The sequence below is a fragment of the Hydra viridissima genome, unplaced genomic scaffold, assembly GCF_058129835.1.
Source record: "Hydra viridissima isolate aposymbiotic clone 2 unplaced genomic scaffold, HvirCarnegie_v1 scaffold_1, whole genome shotgun sequence".
NCBI lineage: Eukaryota > Metazoa > Cnidaria > Hydrozoa > Anthoathecata > Hydridae > Hydra > Hydra viridissima.
In genome coordinates, this window is record NW_028324300.1 from 5,286,299 (window position 1) to 5,307,760 (window position 21,462).

A 21,462-nucleotide genomic window follows, 5' to 3' on the forward strand; every position below is an offset into this window, starting at 1 on the left:
TAAAACTATTTCAAAATGGAAGGAAATGTTAATGGTAGGAAATGAAAGGAAATGTTAATGGTAGGAAATGCGTTGATCTTGGTTAAGTGATTGCTTCTCATCTTACGAAAAATGCTGCTTTTAGTGCTAATTTATGCTTAATATTTCACCAAACAAATAATATTTAATTAATTAATTTAACATTTAACTAGCAAAACATAATTGCTACAACAAATGTTAATCAATTAAGTAAAACTTATATATGTAAGCTTTTTTTTACTTCAAAATTTGATTTAAAATAGAAAAATTGGCGAAATATCATTGTTTCATGTGTTTTATAAAATAGAAAAATTCGCAAAATATCGTTGTTTGATGTGTTTTATAAAGAACAGTAAACAAAAAATACCCAGCCCACTCATGAATTTAAAATCGAAGTGAAATGTTAAAATGGTACAAAACTTTTAAAAATGGTACAAAACCTGTAAAATGGTACAAAACCTGTAAAATGGTACAAACCTGTAAATAGTAAAGCTGTCAATACTTAGATTTTCGATGTACACTACTGGCCAAAGGAATGGACACCCCTGTAATTTTTACCATTTTTCTTAGAAAAATTGACATATGCATTTGGTGGATTTAACTATTTAATTTTATATTTAAACCATGCAGGCTTGGACTGGGCCTTCGGGATACCGGGAGATTCCCGGTGGGCCGGTTGGCATAAAAAATTATATTATATTTTTAGTTAGGCTACATTTTGTTTTCCAAATAAAATGTAAATTAAAATTTAACTAAAAATAAAATAACTTTTTTTCTGGCTTCTAATTACATCTAATTTAAGGCCATCTGCCGGCTAATTATATAAATTTTTGCGGCCACCTTGAGCTGATCGAAAGAAGTTTTATATTAATAGTAAATTTAAGTTAAAATCATTTCCAAAAAATATATGTGCTATAAACAATTAAAACGAACTTACAAGAAAATTTGCATAAAAAAAAAATGAAAAAGAAAATAAGAAAGAAAAAGTAAAGTCATCTACAGCTTTAGTTTCTTTTGAATTTACGGTTTCAAACAAAAATTTATTTGTCTAATAGTTATACAAATGTTTAGTATTCGAAATTCGAATACTAGTTATCATTATTCTGTAAATAAAGATTAACAATATTATATTGTTTCCCAGCAAGCACACAACGTTGAAACAACGTTGAAATAACGTTGATCAACGTTGATCAACGTTATTTCAACGTTGTTTCAACGTTGTGTGCTTGCTGGGTTAACTTTATTATTATTAAATTAACGTTTTAATTTTATGTTTTCATTTTATAAGACATCTATAATTCTAAAAAATGTCGCTTACTTATTTTAATATTGTGTGTTATAAATATTTTTCTTGATTTTTATGATTAAATGTAAAAGGAGGGGCGCTGGGGACGCCGCCGAAACTTTATCCTATGGGTTTCACATTGTTAAATCAGCATCTGTATAAACTGAAAAACAGAATTTATTTGTAAATGTTGCGCATAAGCTTGAAATAAGCCATATGCATAATAAAAAATTAATAATTTTTTTCCTACTTTTAAAATAATATAATAATTATTGTGTGTAAAACAATTTATGATCAGCTTCAAACGGAATTATCGGACTTTGCGAGGAAATGGGAAAGTTTCGAAATAACTCTTGAAGATGAATATAAATTGATATTTGACACGGAAGTATCTGACTCTGTCTCGGACAACATGCAACAATATAAATCCGAAGAATCTGAAACTGTCTTTACAATTCCAGAAGTGGAAAACAGTGACAGCCACATAAATAAATGCAAATCTTGCAAAAAATGGATTGTTTGTTGTTACTTTGTCCTCCAGAAGTTTAACTTGCATAGTCTTGTGTATTCAAATTTGTTTCTGGCTTACAAATTTGTGCTGACATTATCCTCATCACAAGTTGCTTGTGAAAGTTCATTTTCGAAATTGAAATATATTTTGAACTGATTAAGAAATTTGATGAGCCAGTCAAGTTTACAGTCATTCATGCTGATGTCTTGTGAAAAAGACCTTCTTCCGAGAATTAATAACGATGCAATAATTGATGTCTTGGCATCGACTAGTCAAACGATGAAAAAGTTGCTTTACTAGTCAATATTGAACTTACAGCAGTGTTTTAGAAATATTTATTTTTATCAATATTTAGGCTGGGAAGTTTAAATTTTTTTTTTATACTTTAAATAATAATAAACAATAATGTCCTTTACAAATATAATATAGGAAAATTTAGAAAAATAAGGGGGTTAATCATAGTCGCTGTCATTGGCGGCGTGAAGGCCCTCGGCGCCCCTATATATATATATATATATATATATATATATATATATATATATATATATATATATATATATATATATATATATATATATATATATATATATATATATATATATATATATATATATATATATATATATATATATATATATATATATATATATATATATATATATATATATATATATATATATATATATATATATATATATATATATGAAATCTATGCAACATACAATGAAGTGGGCCGCCGTGACCAAAATTTCCCGAGCCGTTTTTTCAAGCCAGTCCGACCCTGAAACTATGTCATCTATTATTTGGCTTACAGGAAATTGCAAATTTTAATCGTTTATATTAACTTTAAACATAATTATGAATTGTTATTGTTAATTGGTGTCAAAAATGAGTCATTGCTCTGCTAATGGGTTTCTCTAGTAAAAGGTGAATGTCTCATTATTTTTGTGCTTTTGTGAAATTAGTCTATTTATTGTGATGACTAATAGTTAATTACGTTACTAATATACATTTTTATCCATAAATCTTTTAAGCTACAAATACAAGATCATTGTTTTGTAGTCATTTAGTTGAGTTTCAATAATTGCTGGTGAAAAGTCGAAAGTGCTCTTAAAGATGTGTTTTTTAAAGTTGCACTTTTATTTACAATGGCGAAAGGTTTGTTGGTCACCTACAAAGTGATACAAAGCTGTTACATTACGTGGAGAAGGTTATTCGTACATAGAAATTGCCAAAAAGTTGGGAAATGGAGCAATAAAATCTGAAGTGAGGAAGGTGTGCAAAAGGTTTAAGGCAACCAATACCTTCAAAAATATGCCAAAAAATGGAAAAATTAAGAAGACAACTGCCAACGATGACAGGATGATAATGAGGCTTGCACTTAAGAACCGAAGAGCAACTTCAGCTGAAAATAAAAATAATTTAGAGGCCGCTGGAGTTTCGGTTAGTTCAATAACGATTCGCCGAAGGCTTTTTGAAAATGGTTTAAAAGCAAGAAGATCCAGAAAAAAACCATATTTAAATAAAAAAAACAACGAAAGAATTATTTGATTTGGGCAAAAGAACACAAGGAGTGGACAAAGTAAGACTGGGCAAGAGTTGTTTGGAGTGATGAAAGCAAAATTTCCATTTTTGGAAGTGATGGAATCAATTATGTGAGAAGAAGACACGGTGAAGATCTTTTAGCTGAGTGCACATTGGCTACAATGAAGCATCCCATAAGTGTAATGGTGTGGGGATGCATGACCTGAGATGCTGTGGGTCGTATCCGCATTTTGGATGGTAATTTAAACGCCACAAAATACCAAGAAAACATATTAGAAGCCAAATTACTCCCATCGATTGATGATTTGTTTGAGGGCAAAACAGAGACCTGTGTGTTTCAGCAGGACAGTGCTACATGCCACACCGCAAAAACTGTCAAAAATTGGTTTAAAGCCAAAAAGATAAACGTTTTGAAGTGGCCTGGAAACAGTCCGGATCTGAATCTGTAAGAAAACCTGTGGTCTTGACTGAAAAAACTTGTAAGGAAAGAAAAACCTGGGAACAAACAACAATCAATAGAGGCTATAATCAAGTCCTGGTTTCACGTGATCAGCACTGAAGATTTGGGCAATTTAGTGGACTCAGTGCCTCGTAGGATTGCTGCAGTAATAAAAAATAATGGATATCCAACAAAATATTAAGTTTTTTTTTATAAGCCATTTTTTTAATAACATGCTTTGTAAGCTGTAAAACTTAAATTTACCATAATTTGCCACTGTCATTAAATTGTTATATTTTTATATTAAAATTGTGAAGTTAAATCAAAATTTTAGCTTTTTTTAATCTAAACACATTAAAAAATAATAATCAATATAGAAAACCGCATAAATATGGTTATTTTCTTTTAAAAAACACACCAAAGTGAAGTTTTCATATATTTTGAAGGGGTGTCCATTTCTATGGCCACTAGTGTATTATTTGTCAAAAACTGTGTAATAAAAAGATTTCAACTCAAGTAAATTTAAAAGTGAAAAAATTAAAAAAATCCTCAAAAATATGCTGAATCAACAAAACATACTATTTGAATTGCATTTTTAAACAATGATTTCTTTTTAACTAGTCAGAGTTTGAGCCTTAAAATTTTGAAAAAAGATCAACATGTTGATAAGGGGATTTGATCAGAATCATCATCATAATATTTGTAGATTCAAAATGACGACATTTTAATAACGATTTTTAATTTTATTGTAAAATGCGTCCTATTAATATCTTAAGTGTCCTATCAATATCCTAAAAATTATAAAAGCCTTATTATTTTTGGTCAAAACAGTAACCTAAAAAAAAAATCCCCCAGTAGTGAAAAAGATACCCTTACTCAAATTTGAAAGTTTTAGTGACTCAGAAAATGAGAAAACAAAAACCAATCAACTCGAAAACTGACATATATGAGTCATTATCAAAAAATCCTTTTCTTATGGCTCTCATCTTTTTCCTTCTTAATTTAGCTACTTTTTTTTCCATTATTTGGTTGTGCAATATTTTGTTAATAATTGAGTTATATATTTATTTTTGTTATTTATATAGTAAAATTGGGTTATACCGTCCGTCGTATATATCGTGTATGACGGACACTTAATCAAAATTTATAATCAAAATTTACACAATGAAAATTAAAACATTTATCAATAAAAAAACACAATTCGATAGATAATTTTTTTCATATTAATCATATTAATAAGAACACATTGTACTATTGATTTTAATATTTATACAAATTAATTGCAACTAAGGCCTCAGTAATAAAATCTTCTGAATAACGAAAAGAAAAAGTATGTGATAAAAACTGAAAAAATACAGTTAAATTGATAATTGATAACTGATTACAAATCTTTTTTGTTTTTTCAAAAAAAAAAAAAAAAAACGAAAAATGAAAGAGGTATTTTATAAAAACGGATATGAGCAATTTAGAGTATGCGATGAAAGTGTTTTTTCAAAGTCAATTTAACAATGGTTCACATGTAAAAAATAAAAATAGTAATAAAATAAACGTTAGAAAAATTGAAGTTGAGTGCCTTACTGAAGATGTTGTGATTGAACGTTTGAAGGCAACAGAAAAAGAAAGAGCAACTAAAGAAAAAAAACATAAATTGAATTTCAACTATGATGATGAAAATGATGATACTGATGGCAATGATTTGGAATAGTCATCTAAGTTGATAACACCGCTTAAGATGAATATTCTCAATATTCAGTGAAAACCTTTTCTCTTTTCCAATCACTAACTTCCTTCTTCCATCCTAATATGACTGGCCATTTGTTTAATGTGCGTGCAACTAGGAGAAAAAGAAATGATGTGAATTCGCCGGTCGGTGCGATATTTTAATAAAGAAACATAAACGTGACTTGAATGGTTGTCGAAGAATATGAAAACAAGACTTGCTATATTTTTCAAAACTCATCATTTTTCTGAATATCAACTTCAATTTCAAGGATCATTTTGAGTGAGTAGAAAATCACCACTGACAGTTCCACAAACAAGATTATTCATATGGAGTAATCTTTCTTTTCAAAATGGTTTTTAACATAGAACTATTAGTCCCAAATGAATGTTGCAAACAATGTTGTTTTTTTTTTTAGATTTTAATCAATTAACTTTGTTAACTTTTTTTGAACCTTTCGTTGAAAGTTGTTCATGTGCTCAGATTCAATTCAAAATTTGCCTAATCGACCTTGAAAAATCATATAGATAAGAAAGGGCATGAAGCAATCTTTTCTTTTCTAAAATAAATGTGAAAATGATCAAAAAATCCCTTTGATCTGCTACGTAGAACCATTGGTGATGTTTTGCTAATAGATTCAGAGGTATTAAGAACTATTTCAGGATTACTTTTGAGGAAAGATTTTAACCAATATTCAGTTGAAAATCCATTTTTAAACAATTATTTTTTTGAAAGAAAATTTTTTAAAATTATTTTTGGAGGCAACAAACAGTTGAGATTTTTTTTCAAATTGGCTAGAATGATTACTAGGAAGTTCTGAAAACTGTTGTTTTGAAGCCATGCATAAATGCCAATTACAAAGTTTTTGACTATGCATGGGGACGGCACAAGGCCAAGAAAAAGCCGACTTAGTGCAAAGAAAACTTCAAGAATTTCTGGTCAACTTCAATGTGGCCCTTAAACTCATCCAACCTGACAACCTTGAACTATGTGATCTGGGATTTTGTTGAGAGTAGCTAAGCCTCACAACAATGTGGTCAGCCTAAAGGTACCTGTTAAAAAGGAGTCAAAAGGCATCAAAAAATATTATTTAAAAATTTTGTCAACTTTTTTTTTTCCGTTTTTTCAAAATTGAAATAAATGTGTCCACGTTTAAAAGATTCTCAGTTTTAATGCCGCACCCTGTAGAATGATTTTATAGAAATTTGCACAAGATTTATGAGAGTCAAATATCTCTCTAAAACTACTCTAAACTATTTTTTCCGTGAAAATGAGAACACTGCAAAAAACTCACAGCCACAAAAAAAAAATCTTTTAACCAATAAAAGATCCGTTGAGAAGTTGAGATTCGTTGACATTATAATGTGTTCTTAATGAAATACATAGAATAATGCTTTACTATGTTACGCATACATTCCGAGCAGAATCATGTACTTTAACATTTCTGCTTTTTTTTGTTCTGTCTTCATAGATATTAGAAAGTAAATTTTATTTTTCTTCAATTTTTTATTTAATTATTTTTAGATTCTTGAAAATTATAAACTTTTAAAAAACGAATTCTTCTTTGAATTTTTCCTTTTAATATTTTTAAAAACTCTAATATCTTGCCTTTGTACCTTGATTTAAATATATCTTTAATAACTCCACATTTATATAACTTTATTGAGGAAAACGAAAGTAGCTGGTTAGAAAATGAACTATTTTCTATACAAAAACATCATGGATCTCTGACACTAAAGCAAAATCAATACAAAAAAAATAACACAATCATAACAAAAAAGTGTAAACAAGTTTGTAAATAAAATGAGTAAACAAGCGCTTTCTTCTGTTGCTTTCTTCTATTTGCTTAGGATTGTTGTCACTTTCTCAGGTTACAATCGCTTACTACAACAACAATTTCAGAAAAAAGGATTGCATGTGTTTCCTCCTACGCGAAAGTGTTGCCAGATGAAAAGTTGTTTTTCGTTAGCAATCTGTATACTGGCAGAGCTGACACTGGTCAGCTCTGCCAGTAGAGAAATTAACATTATATGACAGGGTTTTGCGATAAAAATGGCAAAGCTAAAACACAGTGAAGAGGAAAATCTGAGACTCAAAAAAGGGACTAAAGTCAGAGACAAGAGTCAAAAGGACAATAGTCATTAAAGGTAGTTACTAGAGTTCAATTCATATTGCATTTAGGTATATACATATATATGTATATAAATATATAATAAGGATACAAATTTAATACATGAAATTTACAGGAAAACCGAAAAAAAAAAATACCTTCAAAACTTGATTCAACTTTAACCTTTTCATAAAACTGATGTTGTTTTTATCTCTTTCAGCGTTTAAACATCCATCCAGAAGAATGCAAACGATCTGTCTGTTATCCATCATCGCAGCACACCTTGTTTACGCGCTGCCAGTTTCTCATGACAGCGATAAAGAAATCAAACATTTACCCGCTTTTGTAAACCTAATATCTCAATCGCAAAACTTTCCCTTCAAAAACCTGAGGGGGCTGTATGAGAAAGTGGAGAAGGAAATTTCAAACTTAAATCTGATATCGGTTACGGGAGAATCTGCTCAAGACAACTCTGTTAGCGAGTGCAAATCAAAGACAAGTAGCATGATAATGCCTGCTGGTACTTACGAGGTAGTGATGTTTTACCCGAAAAACAATGAGCAGTTTCAAATCAACTATTTCAAATTGGCAATGGTGGTTAGAAACACGTCATGCGTAACAGAACTCTTATCTTGCTGCAGCAGTTTGAATAAACACTGCAAAAATGTGGAAGAAAAGAAGACTTTCGTACAGTTAAGCATCAACAATGACGGAGAAGTTGAGCTAATCGGAGTTCCCTACACAAAATACATCGGAGTTGACTGTAAATGCTCGTAATGAGTTTCTGTAGAAAACACTAGAAAACGAACTTTTTCAGTAATATCTTGTTGTTATTTAATTATATTTGCCTACTTTATCATGAATATTTAAAGTTAGTATAAAAAAGTAGAACATTGCAGTTTTTATTATTAAGATGTTCACAGGATGTCCCAGTTAGAACTCCAATTTGATGAACTCACAGGAATTGTGTTAGCGCAAATTTCGGCGAACTGCTTGTGAAATATAATTATGATTTTGCTGAAGTTTTATTATCGTTTTAGAAAAACTTCCTTTGGAGATGACTCTCTTTGACAAAAACTTATATATTACTGACGCAAACATGAAAATCTCTAATTACATTACAGAGCATGCATTTATTAAATAAGACTCAACTTAAAGCTACTTTTTATTTTGAAGTTCATGCCCAAATGTACGGCTACTGCTCTTTCAAGACAAATTCTTTAAGGGATCAAGATTTTAGTTTTAAAAGCTTCATTATTTCTTTGTTTAACGCTTTTTCCTTTTTTGGAGAAAAATGTATTCGTTATACGTGAGTAGATATTTGCTAAGACATAATTAACATAATTAACAGAATATAAGTTTTTAACTGTTAAATAATAATTGTAAGAAAACAAAAAGTTAAACCAGGTTAAGAAAAATAATTTTCAACATTTAGGATTAAAAACTTACATTTAAAGGTATGACAAAAAAGTTTCAGAAATTCTAAAAAAATTGCAGCTAATCTCATCATTACTCAAAATTTTATCAAAAACGAAATATTAAAAAAACCACAAAATTAAAAGCCATTAATGTCATGATGAAGTAAAATTATAATGATTATAATGTGTTTTTCGATTAATTTAAAGCGGAAAGGCAATTTTAGTCATGCTCTCACTAATCTCCCACAGTTTTTTTGCTTGTCCCTCATCATCACAAGCTTTATTCCATGTGCTTGCCATTTTGCAATTCGAAAAATACTTACCAGCATGTTCTTCCAGTCCATCCGCAACAGCACAGTAGATTGATGTCTGTGCGCCTAATTTAGGACTTTTTGCAAGAAAAGTGCCGAATACTGCAATAAAAATTTTACCGGACAGGTAATTCCTCATTATCTCTGTTTTAACAAACCCAGGATGGACAGCATAGGCTGTAATATTTGTATTCTTAAGCTTTCGTTGCAACTCTTTTGTAAACATAATATTAGCAAGCTTACTCTGAGCATAAGCTGATTGAACTCCGTAACTTTTTTCAGAGTTAATATCATCAAATTTTATTTTACCGTACATATGAGCATGAGAGCTGACATTGATAATTCTTCCAAACCCTTTTGTTTCTACCATGCATTTCAACAGCATGTTGGTCAAAGCAAAATGTCCTAAATGATTTACACCGAACTGCATTTCAAACCCATCTTCAGTTTTTTGAGAAGGGCATATGATGGCAGCATTATTGATTAAAATATGAAGTTCGTCAAACTCTTTTAAAAATATTGACACAAAATTTTTTATTGACTTTAAAGATGCTAAATCTAAGTACCTAATGAGGACGTTGTTGTTTTGAGTTTCCTTTTTTATCTCCTCTACGGCAATCTCGCCTTTTTTCATATCACGACAAGACATTATAACCGTGGCACCTCTCTTTGCTAAGTCCTTCACCGTTTCCTTACCTATACCAGTATTTCCTCCGGTAACAATTACAACTTTACCGTCCAATCTAGTGGTTGCTTCACATAGGACGGTGAATATCTTTTTGTAAATGAAGAAACCAGCAACAACAATGCAAGAGATAACGGTCTTGATGCCGAAATACTTAAACATTTTATAAGACTAAAAAAAAATTTTCATAAAGTTTAACATGCAGCTTTTTATAAAGCCTTTAAATAAAAAGTGGTTTCGAAAAAAGTTTAAAATAATGAATATTTTCTATAATAGATTTTATACTTGTCTTTGAATATTTTACGAAATATTGAAAAATAAATAAAATTAGAAACTGCTGATGAAGAAAAATTTCATTATGAAAAATACTATGCTGAATCATTTTCGAAAATGTAGTTGAGTTTTTCAATACCAATTTCTAATAACAAATTTAAAAAAAAAAACAGAAAAGAAACTTAAATTTTCTTTTTTAAAGAAAACACTGAGAACACGGAGATTAATTTAAAATTTGGTAAGAAATTTAGAACTACAAAAAGAAGTAAAAAAAAAAAATGATAATAACACTAATAATGACTGGTTAGAATTGCTTAGAATTAAAGCCCATATGTTGTACCAGTCATTTTTTCACTCAAATCCCATAGTTTTTTTGCCTGCATCTCATCACCACAGGCTGAATTGCAAGTAGGTGAAACATCACACTCTTTAAAATACTTCCCTGCATGTTCTTCTAATCCATCTTTAGTGGCACAATAAACAGAAGTTTGGGCCCCTTGCTGTGGTGTTTTCGCAAGTAAACTCCCAGCTGTAGCATACCAAAACCTGGTGAAAAGTCCGTGACGACCTAGATCTGTTTTTACAAAACCAGGATGCAAACAATAAGTTGAAAGGTTGGTATTCATCAGCCTTCGCTGCAGCTCTTCAGTAAACAGGATGTTCGCAAGTTTACTTTGCCCATATGCCTTTATACTATTGTAACTTTTTTCTGAGTTAATGTCATCAAAGTTGATATAGCCTAAACGGTGTGCAAGTGAACTGACATTTATAATTCTTCCATGACCTCCAGTTTCTACCATACGCTTTAAGAGTAAGTTTGTTAAAACAAAATGACCAAAATGATTCACTCCTATTTGCATTTCAAATCCTTCTTTGGTTTTCCAATATGGACACATCATTACTCCAGCATTGTTTATCAAGATGTGAAGTTCTTTAAACTCTTCAAGAAATTCTGAAACAAATTTTCTCACTGAATCTAAAGATGAAAGATCCAAACTTTTCAAAAAAACATTCTTGTTATTGCTTGCAGCCTTTATATCATTTAAAGCATCCTCCCCTTTTTTTAAGTCTCGACAAGCCATAACAACTTTTGCTCCACGCTTTGCTAATTCTAATGCTGTTTCTTTACCAATCCCAACATTTGCGCCTGTTATAACAACAGTCTTATCATCAAGGCGTGTTGTTGTGGTACACATTGCATGACTGAAAGGTCCCATTTATTTTAATAATACTATAATGAAGTAATACAATATTTATATTTAAATGTAAAAAGCTATCAAATCAACATCAATATGTAGGATGGCTTTAATATCAATCACTGCATTACTCAAAAATTACTAAACTAGTCATAAAGTTATAGTTTCTTCATATTTTTACATAATTAAATTTCAAAGCTTTTTAAAAAAAAACACAAAAAAAATACAATAGTTCTGTGATAGTATTAAGCTTTTTCAATTTCTCTTTTTTCAATTTTTTCAATTAAAAATATTATTGGAAAAATAACAACTTTGAAATTTATTCAACAATTATACTTTTCAGCAAAAAAAAAAAAAAAGTAAATAATAAACACTATAAAATTACAAACTCTCATTTTAATAAAAAAAACAGCTTATTTATAATTTCTATTTAAATTTGACCATTGGACTTAGCAAATTTCAACATAAACAGTTTATATAAGACTTTTAGCGTTATAAGTAATATAAATTTAAGTTTACAAATCTAATAACATAAAAATGCTAAAATATATTATTTTAGAAATTTAAGTATTTTAGAAACTAAATAATATATGTTTTGTCTAATCACTTAAAACTTAATACAAAACTTCATAAAGGAAAAGTTATTCTAGTCATCTTTTCACTCAAATCCCATAACATTTTGGCTTGATGATCATCAAAGACAGCTTTATTGGGGGAATACTTCACTTGACATTCTGCAAAATAGTTACCTGATTCCTTTTCTAACCCATCTTTGGTAGCACAGTAAATAATTGTTTGAGCACCTTGTTCAGGAGACTTAAACACAGGAATTTTTAAAAGGTATTTAAAAATTGAATGTCTTCCTAATTCAGTGTTAATAACCCCAGGATGAAGAGAAAACACAGAAATTTTTGTGTTGAAAAGTTTTTTGTGAAGTTCTTTTGTAAAAAGGATATTTGCTAGTTTACTCTGGCCATAGGCTTTTCTTCTACTATAGCTTCTTTCAGAATTAATGTCATCAAAGTTTATTGTAGCATATTTATGAACAGCTGAACTAACATTTATAATTCTCCCTTTTGTTTTTTCCATATGTTTCAACAGCAAGTTTGTCAAGGCAAAATGTCCAAGATGGTTAACACCAAATTGCATTTCAAACCCATCCTCAGTTTTCCAATTAGGGCACATCATCACTCCTGCATTGTTTATTAAAATATGAAGTGTATCAAATTCCTGTATAAATCCTGATGCAAATTTGTGTATGGATCTGAGAGAAGCAAGATCAAGTTTTCTCAAAAAAAGCTTTTTAGAGTTACTTAGTTTTTTCACATCTTCTAGAGCAATTTGCCCTCTCTTTAAATCTCGACAAGCCATAACAACTATTGCCCCTCGTTTAGCCAAATCAATTGCAGTTTCTTTACCAATTCCTGTATTAGCACCTGTTATAATAACTATATAATTGTCTAACCTGGTTACAGTAGTGCAGACAGCATGTTTGTAAAACCACTTAAACAAAATCCAGAGAGTCAGAATAACAAGAGAAATTGTTGTGTAAAACATGCGGTCATCCATTATTAGTTACTAAACTTAAACAAAACTTAAGTTAGATTTTTTTCCCTTAACATTTACCTAAAAATTAGTACTATTATTAAAAACTAAATAAAGTTGGTTTAAAACTAAATATAGGTCATTTAAAACTAAATGTAGTTTTATTTAAATTTATTCAAAAACAATTTACTTATGAAGATTTAAAGTTAAAATTTGTTCACATTTAATTGTTTATTTTTCTTTACTTTAGATTAGTATAAATAGTAATAGATTAAATAGTAATAGATTAATATAAATATATATACTTAATAGTGTTCAATGCTTGAAAGACTTAAAATCAAAAGATTTTTTTTTATAAATAACAAATAATGATAACATTATTGTTAGCAGTGGCGTACCTAGGGTAAATAGCGCCCTGGGCAAACACCGATCTTGCGCCCCTCCTCCCCCATATAAACTTCAACTTTTTAATAAATGATGACACAAACTTTTAATAAAACTTCATTATTCATTATAATAAACAATTTGTTTATGTAACATATATTACAATATTTTTTTTCTAGCTTTAATTGCTGCAAATTTCTTAATAACACTGTCAAAATCAATTTCTTCGGTATATTCTCGCTCTATGCTAAGCCTCTTTTGCGCCCCTTTTAGGTTGGCGCCCATGGCACGTGCCCTGCCTGCCCTACCCTAGATACGCCACTGATTGTTAGTGTAATAAGAATTTGTAAAAAACTTAAAATTCAGTGGAACAAATTCAAACTTCAAAAATTTAAAATATTATTTATGGGAGATAAAATAATATGGAACACATATAACATTCCATAAATTAATTTTCTACTTCAATGGTGAATTAAAAAAAAACATTGACTGAACAGTTAAAACAACTTTATAATTTAAAGTTTTTTTGAGTTAATTTTTGAGAAACTACTTGAATTACTAGTGTAACATTGTTATGCTGTAAGTATTTACAATTAGTTTTTTCAAAAATTGCCAGTGCTCTGAGTATCCCTGTCAGTAGAATAGTTGTATTTAAAACAAATAAGATGTCTCAAATGAAAAAAAGTAAAGGATTACTTGGTACAAGCACTAAATCTAAAAATATATCTTTTAGGACTTAAAAAATGCAAAAAAAAAAAAAAAAGGTAATTGTATATTTTTTGTATACATATATATTTACAACATCACTATATTATTTTAATGGAAGACAGCTAGTAGTTACAAAAAATATTTTAAGATTTGTTTTAATTATCTATGTGACATTATATAACATACAAAAATCATCAAGTATATCTGCTATAAACTGACTCACTAGAGACATTTAAAACTGTCATAAGAAAACTTTACGGAGAATGTATTAGTCTACAAAGGAAAAAAAGTTTTTGACATTTTTTCACTTAACTCCCATAATTTCTTTGATATACCTTCATCAAAGAATGCATTGTGATGAGACTTTGTCACCTGGCATTCTGCAAAGTAACATCCAGAAAGCTTTTCTAAACCTTCCTGAGTGGCACAGTAAACTGTGGTTTGAGCACCTTGTAATGGAGTTTTAAGAAAATATTTTGGAATAATATACTTTACAAGAAAGTCATGTTTACTCATGTCTGTAGATACCAAACCTGGGTGAAGAGCATATACTGTAATATTAGACTTAAACAGTTTTCTATTTAACTCTGTTGTAAACAGTATGTTGGCCAGTTTACTTTGAGAATAAGCTTTATAAATCGAGTAATTATTTTTAAAATTAATGTCATCAAAATTGATTTTTCCATACTCATGCAACCTAGAGGAAACATTAATAATTCTACAAGGTTCCTTAGTTGCAGCCATCTGCTTCAAAAGTAAATTTGTCAATGCAAAATGTCCCAAATGATTCACACCAAAATGCATTTCAAATCCATCTTTTGTTTTTTGTTGTGGGCACATAACACCAGCATTGTTTATTAGAATATGAAGAGACTTAAACTCCTTTAAGAAAGAATCTGTAAATAATTGAATTGACAATAGTGATGACAAATCAAGTTCTTTCACAAAAATTTGTTCGTTTTTGGTTTGACTTTTAATATCCTGGGCAGCACTACTGCCTTTTTGCAAGTCCCGACAAGCCATTACAATAGTAGCTCCACGCTTGGCTAGTTCTAGAGCTGTTTCTTTACCAATACCTGTATTTGCACCTGTTATTAGTACAGTTTTCCCATCCAGTCTTGTAGTTGTAGAGCATATAGCATGTCTACAGAATTTAGGAATAAAAAACCAAACAACAAAAATAAATGCGAACAAAATCGATAATATACTCCATGATATCTCATATAACATTTTAATAAATCTCAAACTGGTGCAAGATCGGTAAATCCTTCAGTTAGGCGGCGTAAAATAAATACATCCTAACGCTTTTTCAGCACTTACGGAGGAGATTGTTTTTGTTTTAATTAAAACAAAAGAAAGAAAACTTTACATAATTAGATTGCATAATTAACTTTAATTGAATAAACTTTAAAACTGCAAATAATTATAACTTTTCTATTTAAACTTTATAAGCTTTACAAATTTCTTAAGAATCAAAGATAAAAAATTATTCATTATTTTTGTTTTAATTTCATTTTCCAAAAAAAGTATCTAGTTTTTGATTACTTTTAATAAACTAAAACAAAAGTTTTAAGAATGAATTGCTTTGATTTAGTCATGCCACGTGGTAGCCCAAGCGCCAAAGTTATAAAAACGATTCACTGTTTTCAGCTTTTATTTCTTGTTTACATCGTCAATATCCTCTCTAAATGCAGTTTTTTTTTTGTCATTCTCTTACGGTAAGACAGCAATACACATAATAAATTTGCTTTTAAAATATTGTGGTGTTTTTATTTCTTGTTATGTTTTTGTTCTTTTTCAAATAAAAGTTTATTTCAAAATAACTCCAAAAGTATTTGCATTCATATAAAATATTTAAATTCATTACGAAACCTTTTATAAAAAACTCATTACTATTCATTTTTTTATCTACGGGCGTGAGTGATTTGTTCAGACGCTTTTCTAACAACAACAAAAAAGCGAAAGGATGTATTTATTTTACGCTGCTTAACTGAAGGATTACCGCAAGATCTTAATGTTAGGGTTATGACTAAGTTTAAGACTAGTCTGAAGCCAAACTTAAACCTTCTTCTCTAGCTCCCGTGTTTATGTAACTTAAAATTTTTTATGGTGTTAATTAAAATTATTATTTTTAAAAGTTTTTTTTTGTTATTGTTGCAAGCCGGTTGCAAGTAAATTTTTTAATATTTGAACTTTTCAATTAAGACAGAAGATTATCGTCGTAATTTTTGCAATAAATTATAAAACTCCAGTGGAAATACACTTTTTCCTCATTTGAGAAGCAAACAGGCTAATGTTTCCCAGAAGTTCATTGGTGTAAGAAAATGTAATAGTACTATTTCTGATTTGAATTCGATGCGATCTTATACTACTTTAAAATGAAATGCAGATGATCTTTGACCTGAACTAGGTTTCACTAAACCATAGAACTTAGTTTACTTTTAACAAGCTCAAATAGTACAGGTTGATCATTTAATTCTAGAATGTTTCCATAGCCAAGTTGAGCTGTTTCTGCATAATTCCAGCATTCTTTTATTGGTAAAAATTGTTTTGCTACTTCTATCACGCACTTCTACAAGAAAAGAGCATTCTGAATTTTTTTCTCTAAAACCCTATCATTCTGGTGCCGTTAACCACAATGAGATTTTCGGTGGAAAATTTCTGGTGGTCAATCCCAAATATGACCTGTTTTCCATCTCATCTAGATATTAGATGTTAGATGTTGTAGATTGACTTCTTTTATACAAGTTACCATTTATACAAGTTGTTGTAGATTAACTTCTTACCACTAAACCATCGGCGCTAAGTTTTTCACGAATGATAACGAATAATAATCAACTTCTGAGCCATTCTTTTAAGAAAAATAGAACTTTCTAAAGTTTGTTAAAAAAGAACTCTTTAAGCGTTTAAAGCATAAGTTTTTTTAGTATGACAAGTTTATATTCTTATATAAATTTGTGGTTTAAAGCTTGTTATAAAAACAACTTAAACGGCTCTTAATCGAATAGCAACTTTGCACCGAATGTCTCGAAGGATTAAAACAAAGTTACATAAGCTATGCAAAGTATTCCTTTTTTTCTTTTCTTTTTTAAATCAAATAGATTAGTATGTCTAAATACTTAAATTAGAATTTTAATTCGGTTTATTTTAAATCATTGGTATAGAAATTTGTATTCTTTCGTTGCTATTTGTTAAAAACCGAAAAACATAACACCGATGCTTAAAAATACTCTTCACAAATTTTTTGGGCAAAATCAGTCAATAACGAAAATGTCTAATAAGCATCGGCGCACTGCGACTCAAAACAACACAAAAAAATCGTAATAAACCCCTCACTACGCTTTTGTAAATACAGTGCCCTTTTTTTAATAATATTAAATTACATTGATTTTTTATTTAAAAAGTTACTTAATAAAACTTACATTATTTATTTTATAGTTAAAAAAAGTTAAAAAATTTAATAATATTTTCAAAGAAATTTGAAAAATGAGAATTTTTTATTTCGTTTGAAGGAGGCTTTTTAACCAAAATAAAATTCTATATTTACTTTTAAGATCTTTTAACTCTTATATTTCAAATATATTTAATTAAAAAATAAAATAAAATCTGAATTATGAGTTCAAATTAAAAGTATTTTCTAAAATAAAATAGAAATATATTCATACTTTTTTGATTAAATATCAGCTAAAAAGATGTTCCACCGAGTTCCGAGGAAATATGAATTTTTTCACTTAATTAACAATGTTACTTTTAGAATATGAAGGGATTGCTGCGGTTGCCTGCGGTATAGGGAGTTATTGAAGAAATACAAAAGTCAATCGACCCATAAAAATCTTGTTTTCCGATATTTTTTAACATTATTTTACATCAAAACAAATGGAAATAGTGGGAAGCTTGAAGTTGAGTTTTTTACTTGTATACTTGTTTTAATTTATCAAATATAGTTTTAAGAAAAGTAGTTTTGTTATTATATACTACTTAGAAATTTGTTAAAACGTTTATTGTCAGTTTTTGATAATTATTTATTATGTGGCGTTCCATTTTTCCGTTAACAACGAATAATAGCGAAGTACCAACTTCAATATCAGTTTTTATATCTTCAATGTCAGTCTTCAATATCTCAGTCGAATAATAGCGAACTAAGTATCAACTCCAATATCAGTCTTTTAAAACTAATCAAATTTTCTAAAGTTTATTAATATTCATACAAAATGTGTTTCTTTTGAAAAATAAGTTTAACGAATTTAATCGAATGGTAATTTGTGTTTTGAAGGGTTGAAAAAAAATAATATAAGGTATTCAAGGTATTTCAATTTTTTTTCTAAAACCTTTAACAACATTTTTTTGATCTAAATATAAAAGTTATTTTAAATTTAATTTACTTTAAATGATTGATACAGAAGTTTGCACTTTATCTGTTATTAACAGAAAATCAAAACACTGATACTTCGAGTTGCCGATTATTAAAAAAATCCGGTAAATCATAGAACCATATTATATGCAGTACAATGAAGCACTGCATGTAATAAGCTACTAAGAAAATGGAGATTTTAAAATTGCCTTTGTTGTAAAATAGAACAAAAACTACACGTCATTTCTATTCATAATTATCTTGATGTTATTGAGTGGTAAATGAGCATGTTGCAGACAATATTATTTGAAAGCAGCTTGTATTTTGCAAGTTGTAAAACTGAAAAATTATCAATTAGCTCTGACAAATAATCAATAAACATGGAATCCTCTGTATTTATTAGATTCGCTATGATCACGAAGTCTCATTTTTGTATTTTGGAAGTTTGGAGCAATTTTAACGTGCATAAAAATTTAATTGACAAACTTTATTATATATATTTGGATTTTTATAGACAAGTATCATTTTTTTGTATAAAAACGTGATACTTGTTTATAAAAATTGAAAAAACTTGGAATTTTCCTGTTCTTAAAAACTTGGAATTTTCCTGTTCTTAAAAACCTAATCCCAATTTAAGAACCTGTGGAGTCGACTTGAAAGAGTTTCAATTCTAATTCCAACTCCGACTCCAATCATTTCTGCTTAATAGACTCTTCTTTATGTAAAAGTTTATGATATATGTTTATAATATACAAGAAGCTCCAAAATGATAGATTGCTATTTGTAGCGCATACATAATTTAAAAGAGTGTTTCATAAATTTTCTTACCCCATAACTTGTGGCTAGATACCATATGTGACAGTGGTTTTTTAAAACGAAGTAAGCTCAGACAATGCATTTATAAGCAAACCTTTATTAAAAAAGTAGCTTCTTAGAAAATGAAATGATTTATGTACAAAAGCAATATGACGCTACCGAAAAATTAACACATAAAAACAACACAATCATAACAAAAATGTGTGAACAAGTTTGTAAATAAAATGAGTAAACAAACACTTTCTTCTGTTGCTTTCTTATATTTGCTTAGGATTGTTTTCAATTTCTCAGATTACAATCGCTTACCACAACAACAATTTCAGAAAAAAGGATCGCATGTGTTTCCTCCTACGCGAAAGTGTTGCTAGATGAAAAGTTGTTTTTCGTTAGCAATCTGTATACTGGTAGAGCTGACTAGTGTCAGCTCTGCCAGTAGAGCAATTGACATTATATGACAGGGTTTTGTGATAAAAATGGCAAAGCTGAAACACAGTGAAGAGGAAAATCTGAGACTCAAAAAAGGGACTAAAGTCAGAGACAAGAGTCAAAAGGACAATAGCCATTAAAGGTAGTTACTAGAGTTCAATTCATATTGCATTTAGGTATATATATATATATGTATATTTATATATATGTGGATACAAATTTAATACAAGAAATGTTCAGGAAAACTGAAAAAAAAAAAATCTTCAAAACTTGATTCAACTTTAACCTTTTCATAAAACTGATGTTGTTTTTATCTCTTTCAGCGTTTAAACATCCATCCAGAAGAATGCAAACGATCTGTCTGTTATCCATCATCGCAGCACACCTTGTTTACGCGCTGCCAGTTTCTCATGACAGCGATAAAGAAATCAAACATTTACCCGCTTTTGTAAACCTAATATCTCAATCGCAAAACTTTCCCTTCAAAAACCTAAGGGGGCTGTATGAGAAAGTGGAGAAGGAAATTTCAAACTTAAATCTGATATCGGTTACGGGAGAATCTGCTCAAGACAACTCTGTTAGCGAGTGCAAATCAAAGACAAGTAGCATGATAATGCCTGCTGGTACTTACGAGGTAGTGATGTTTTACCCGAAAAACAATGAGCAGTTTCAAATCAACTATTTCAAATTGGCAATGGTGGTTAGAAACACGTCATGCGTAACAGAACTCTTATCTTGCTGCAGCAGTTTGAATAAACACTGCAAAAATGTGGAAGAAAAGAAGACTTTCGTACAGTTAAGCATCAACAATGACGGAGAAGTTGAGCTAATCGGAGTTCCCTACACAAAATACATCGGAGTTGACTGTAAATGCTCGTAATGAGTTTCTGTAGAAAACACTAGAAAACGAACTTTTTCAGTAATATCTTGTTGTTATTTAATTATATTTGCCTACTTTATCATGAATATTTAAAGTTAGTATAAAAAAGTAGAACATTGCAGTTTTTATTATTAAGATGTTCACAGGATGTCCCAGTTAGAACTTCAGTTCGATGTGTGCGCACAGGACGTATTAGCGTAACTTTTAGTGATTTTTTTTATAAATGATTACAATTGCGAAAATATATTTATTATAAATATATGCGAAATATATTTATTAGTTTGCTGAAATTATTTTTAAAATAAACGTTGTAAAGCGTGATATTTTATGATGATTATAATATAAAATATAGTGTTCTAAAAACTTTCAACACCTTTTAAAAAGCTTTGTGTAAAACTTTTCAACACCAAAAACCTAAAGAAGGTTAGCAGTGCTTTTTATGTCTTAAGCAATTTTTTATTCTATTACTATTTTTGTTAAATCAATTATGGACGTATGTCAAACTTGGTTTTAAGGTAACTTATCTCATTATTCATAAATTTTTATGAATAATAAGGTAAGTTATAATTATCTTATCTTATAAATCATATTCATTTTTTTGCTTCATAGAAATCCTTTTTTTGCTTCAAATCAAATAAATAAAGTTTATATGACGTATGTCTAAAAATGTTGTTAATGTTAAAACTTGATTTTGCTATAGATTTTTTTTTAAATAACTTTTCCTCTTATTTGATATCTTGAAAGCAGTCCCAAAAATGCTTCAAGTTGCTCTGTCGGTTTCTCTCTGTCGGTATAGAACTTGAACGTTTGAGTAATAAAAAAGGGAATTAAATAATTGATT

At 29.2% G+C, this 21,462-nt stretch overlaps 1 protein-coding gene, 1 long non-coding RNA gene and 3 pseudogenes across 5 annotated transcripts; 1 reads left to right on the forward strand and 4 right to left on the reverse strand.

Moving 5' to 3' along the window:
• Nucleotides 1-8,901: 8,901 nt before the first annotated feature.
• On the reverse strand, nt 8,902-10,204 carry LOC145188253 (retinol dehydrogenase 12 pseudogene; annotated as a pseudogene). Its single transcript, XR_016452929.1, has one exon. The product of XR_016452929.1 is annotated as a retinol dehydrogenase 12 pseudogene (transcript).
• LOC145187280 (retinol dehydrogenase 11-like) lies at nt 8,902-11,577 on the reverse strand. The gene has a single exon (XM_090088821.1). The coding sequence runs from the start codon at nt 11,530-11,532 to the stop codon at nt 10,636-10,638; it is 897 nt and encodes a 298-aa protein (XP_089944947.1). The 5' UTR covers nt 11,533-11,577; the 3' UTR covers nt 8,902-10,635.
• A 92-nt stretch (nt 11,578-11,669) lies between these two features.
• Nucleotides 11,670-13,204, reverse strand: LOC149893014 (retinol dehydrogenase 11 pseudogene; annotated as a pseudogene). The gene has a single exon (XR_016452931.1). The product of XR_016452931.1 is annotated as a retinol dehydrogenase 11 pseudogene (transcript).
• Nucleotides 13,205-14,205: 1,001 nt separating this feature from the next.
• On the reverse strand, nt 14,206-16,064 carry LOC145187279 (retinol dehydrogenase 12 pseudogene; annotated as a pseudogene). The gene has a single exon (XR_016452930.1). The product of XR_016452930.1 is annotated as a retinol dehydrogenase 12 pseudogene (transcript).
• A 2,364-nt stretch (nt 16,065-18,428) lies between these two features.
• Nucleotides 18,429-20,974, forward strand: LOC149893015 (uncharacterized). Its single transcript, XR_016449393.1, has 3 exons — nt 18,429-18,443; nt 19,607-19,883; nt 20,065-20,974. It is a non-coding gene; the product is annotated as an uncharacterized LOC149893015 (long non-coding RNA).
• Nucleotides 20,975-21,462: the final 488 nt, after the last annotated feature.

Coding starts and splice junctions, on each gene's coding strand:
- LOC145187280 (XM_090088821.1), bottom strand. CDS start 11,532: ATGGGACCTTTCAGTCATGCAATGTGTACCACAACAACACGCCTTGAT.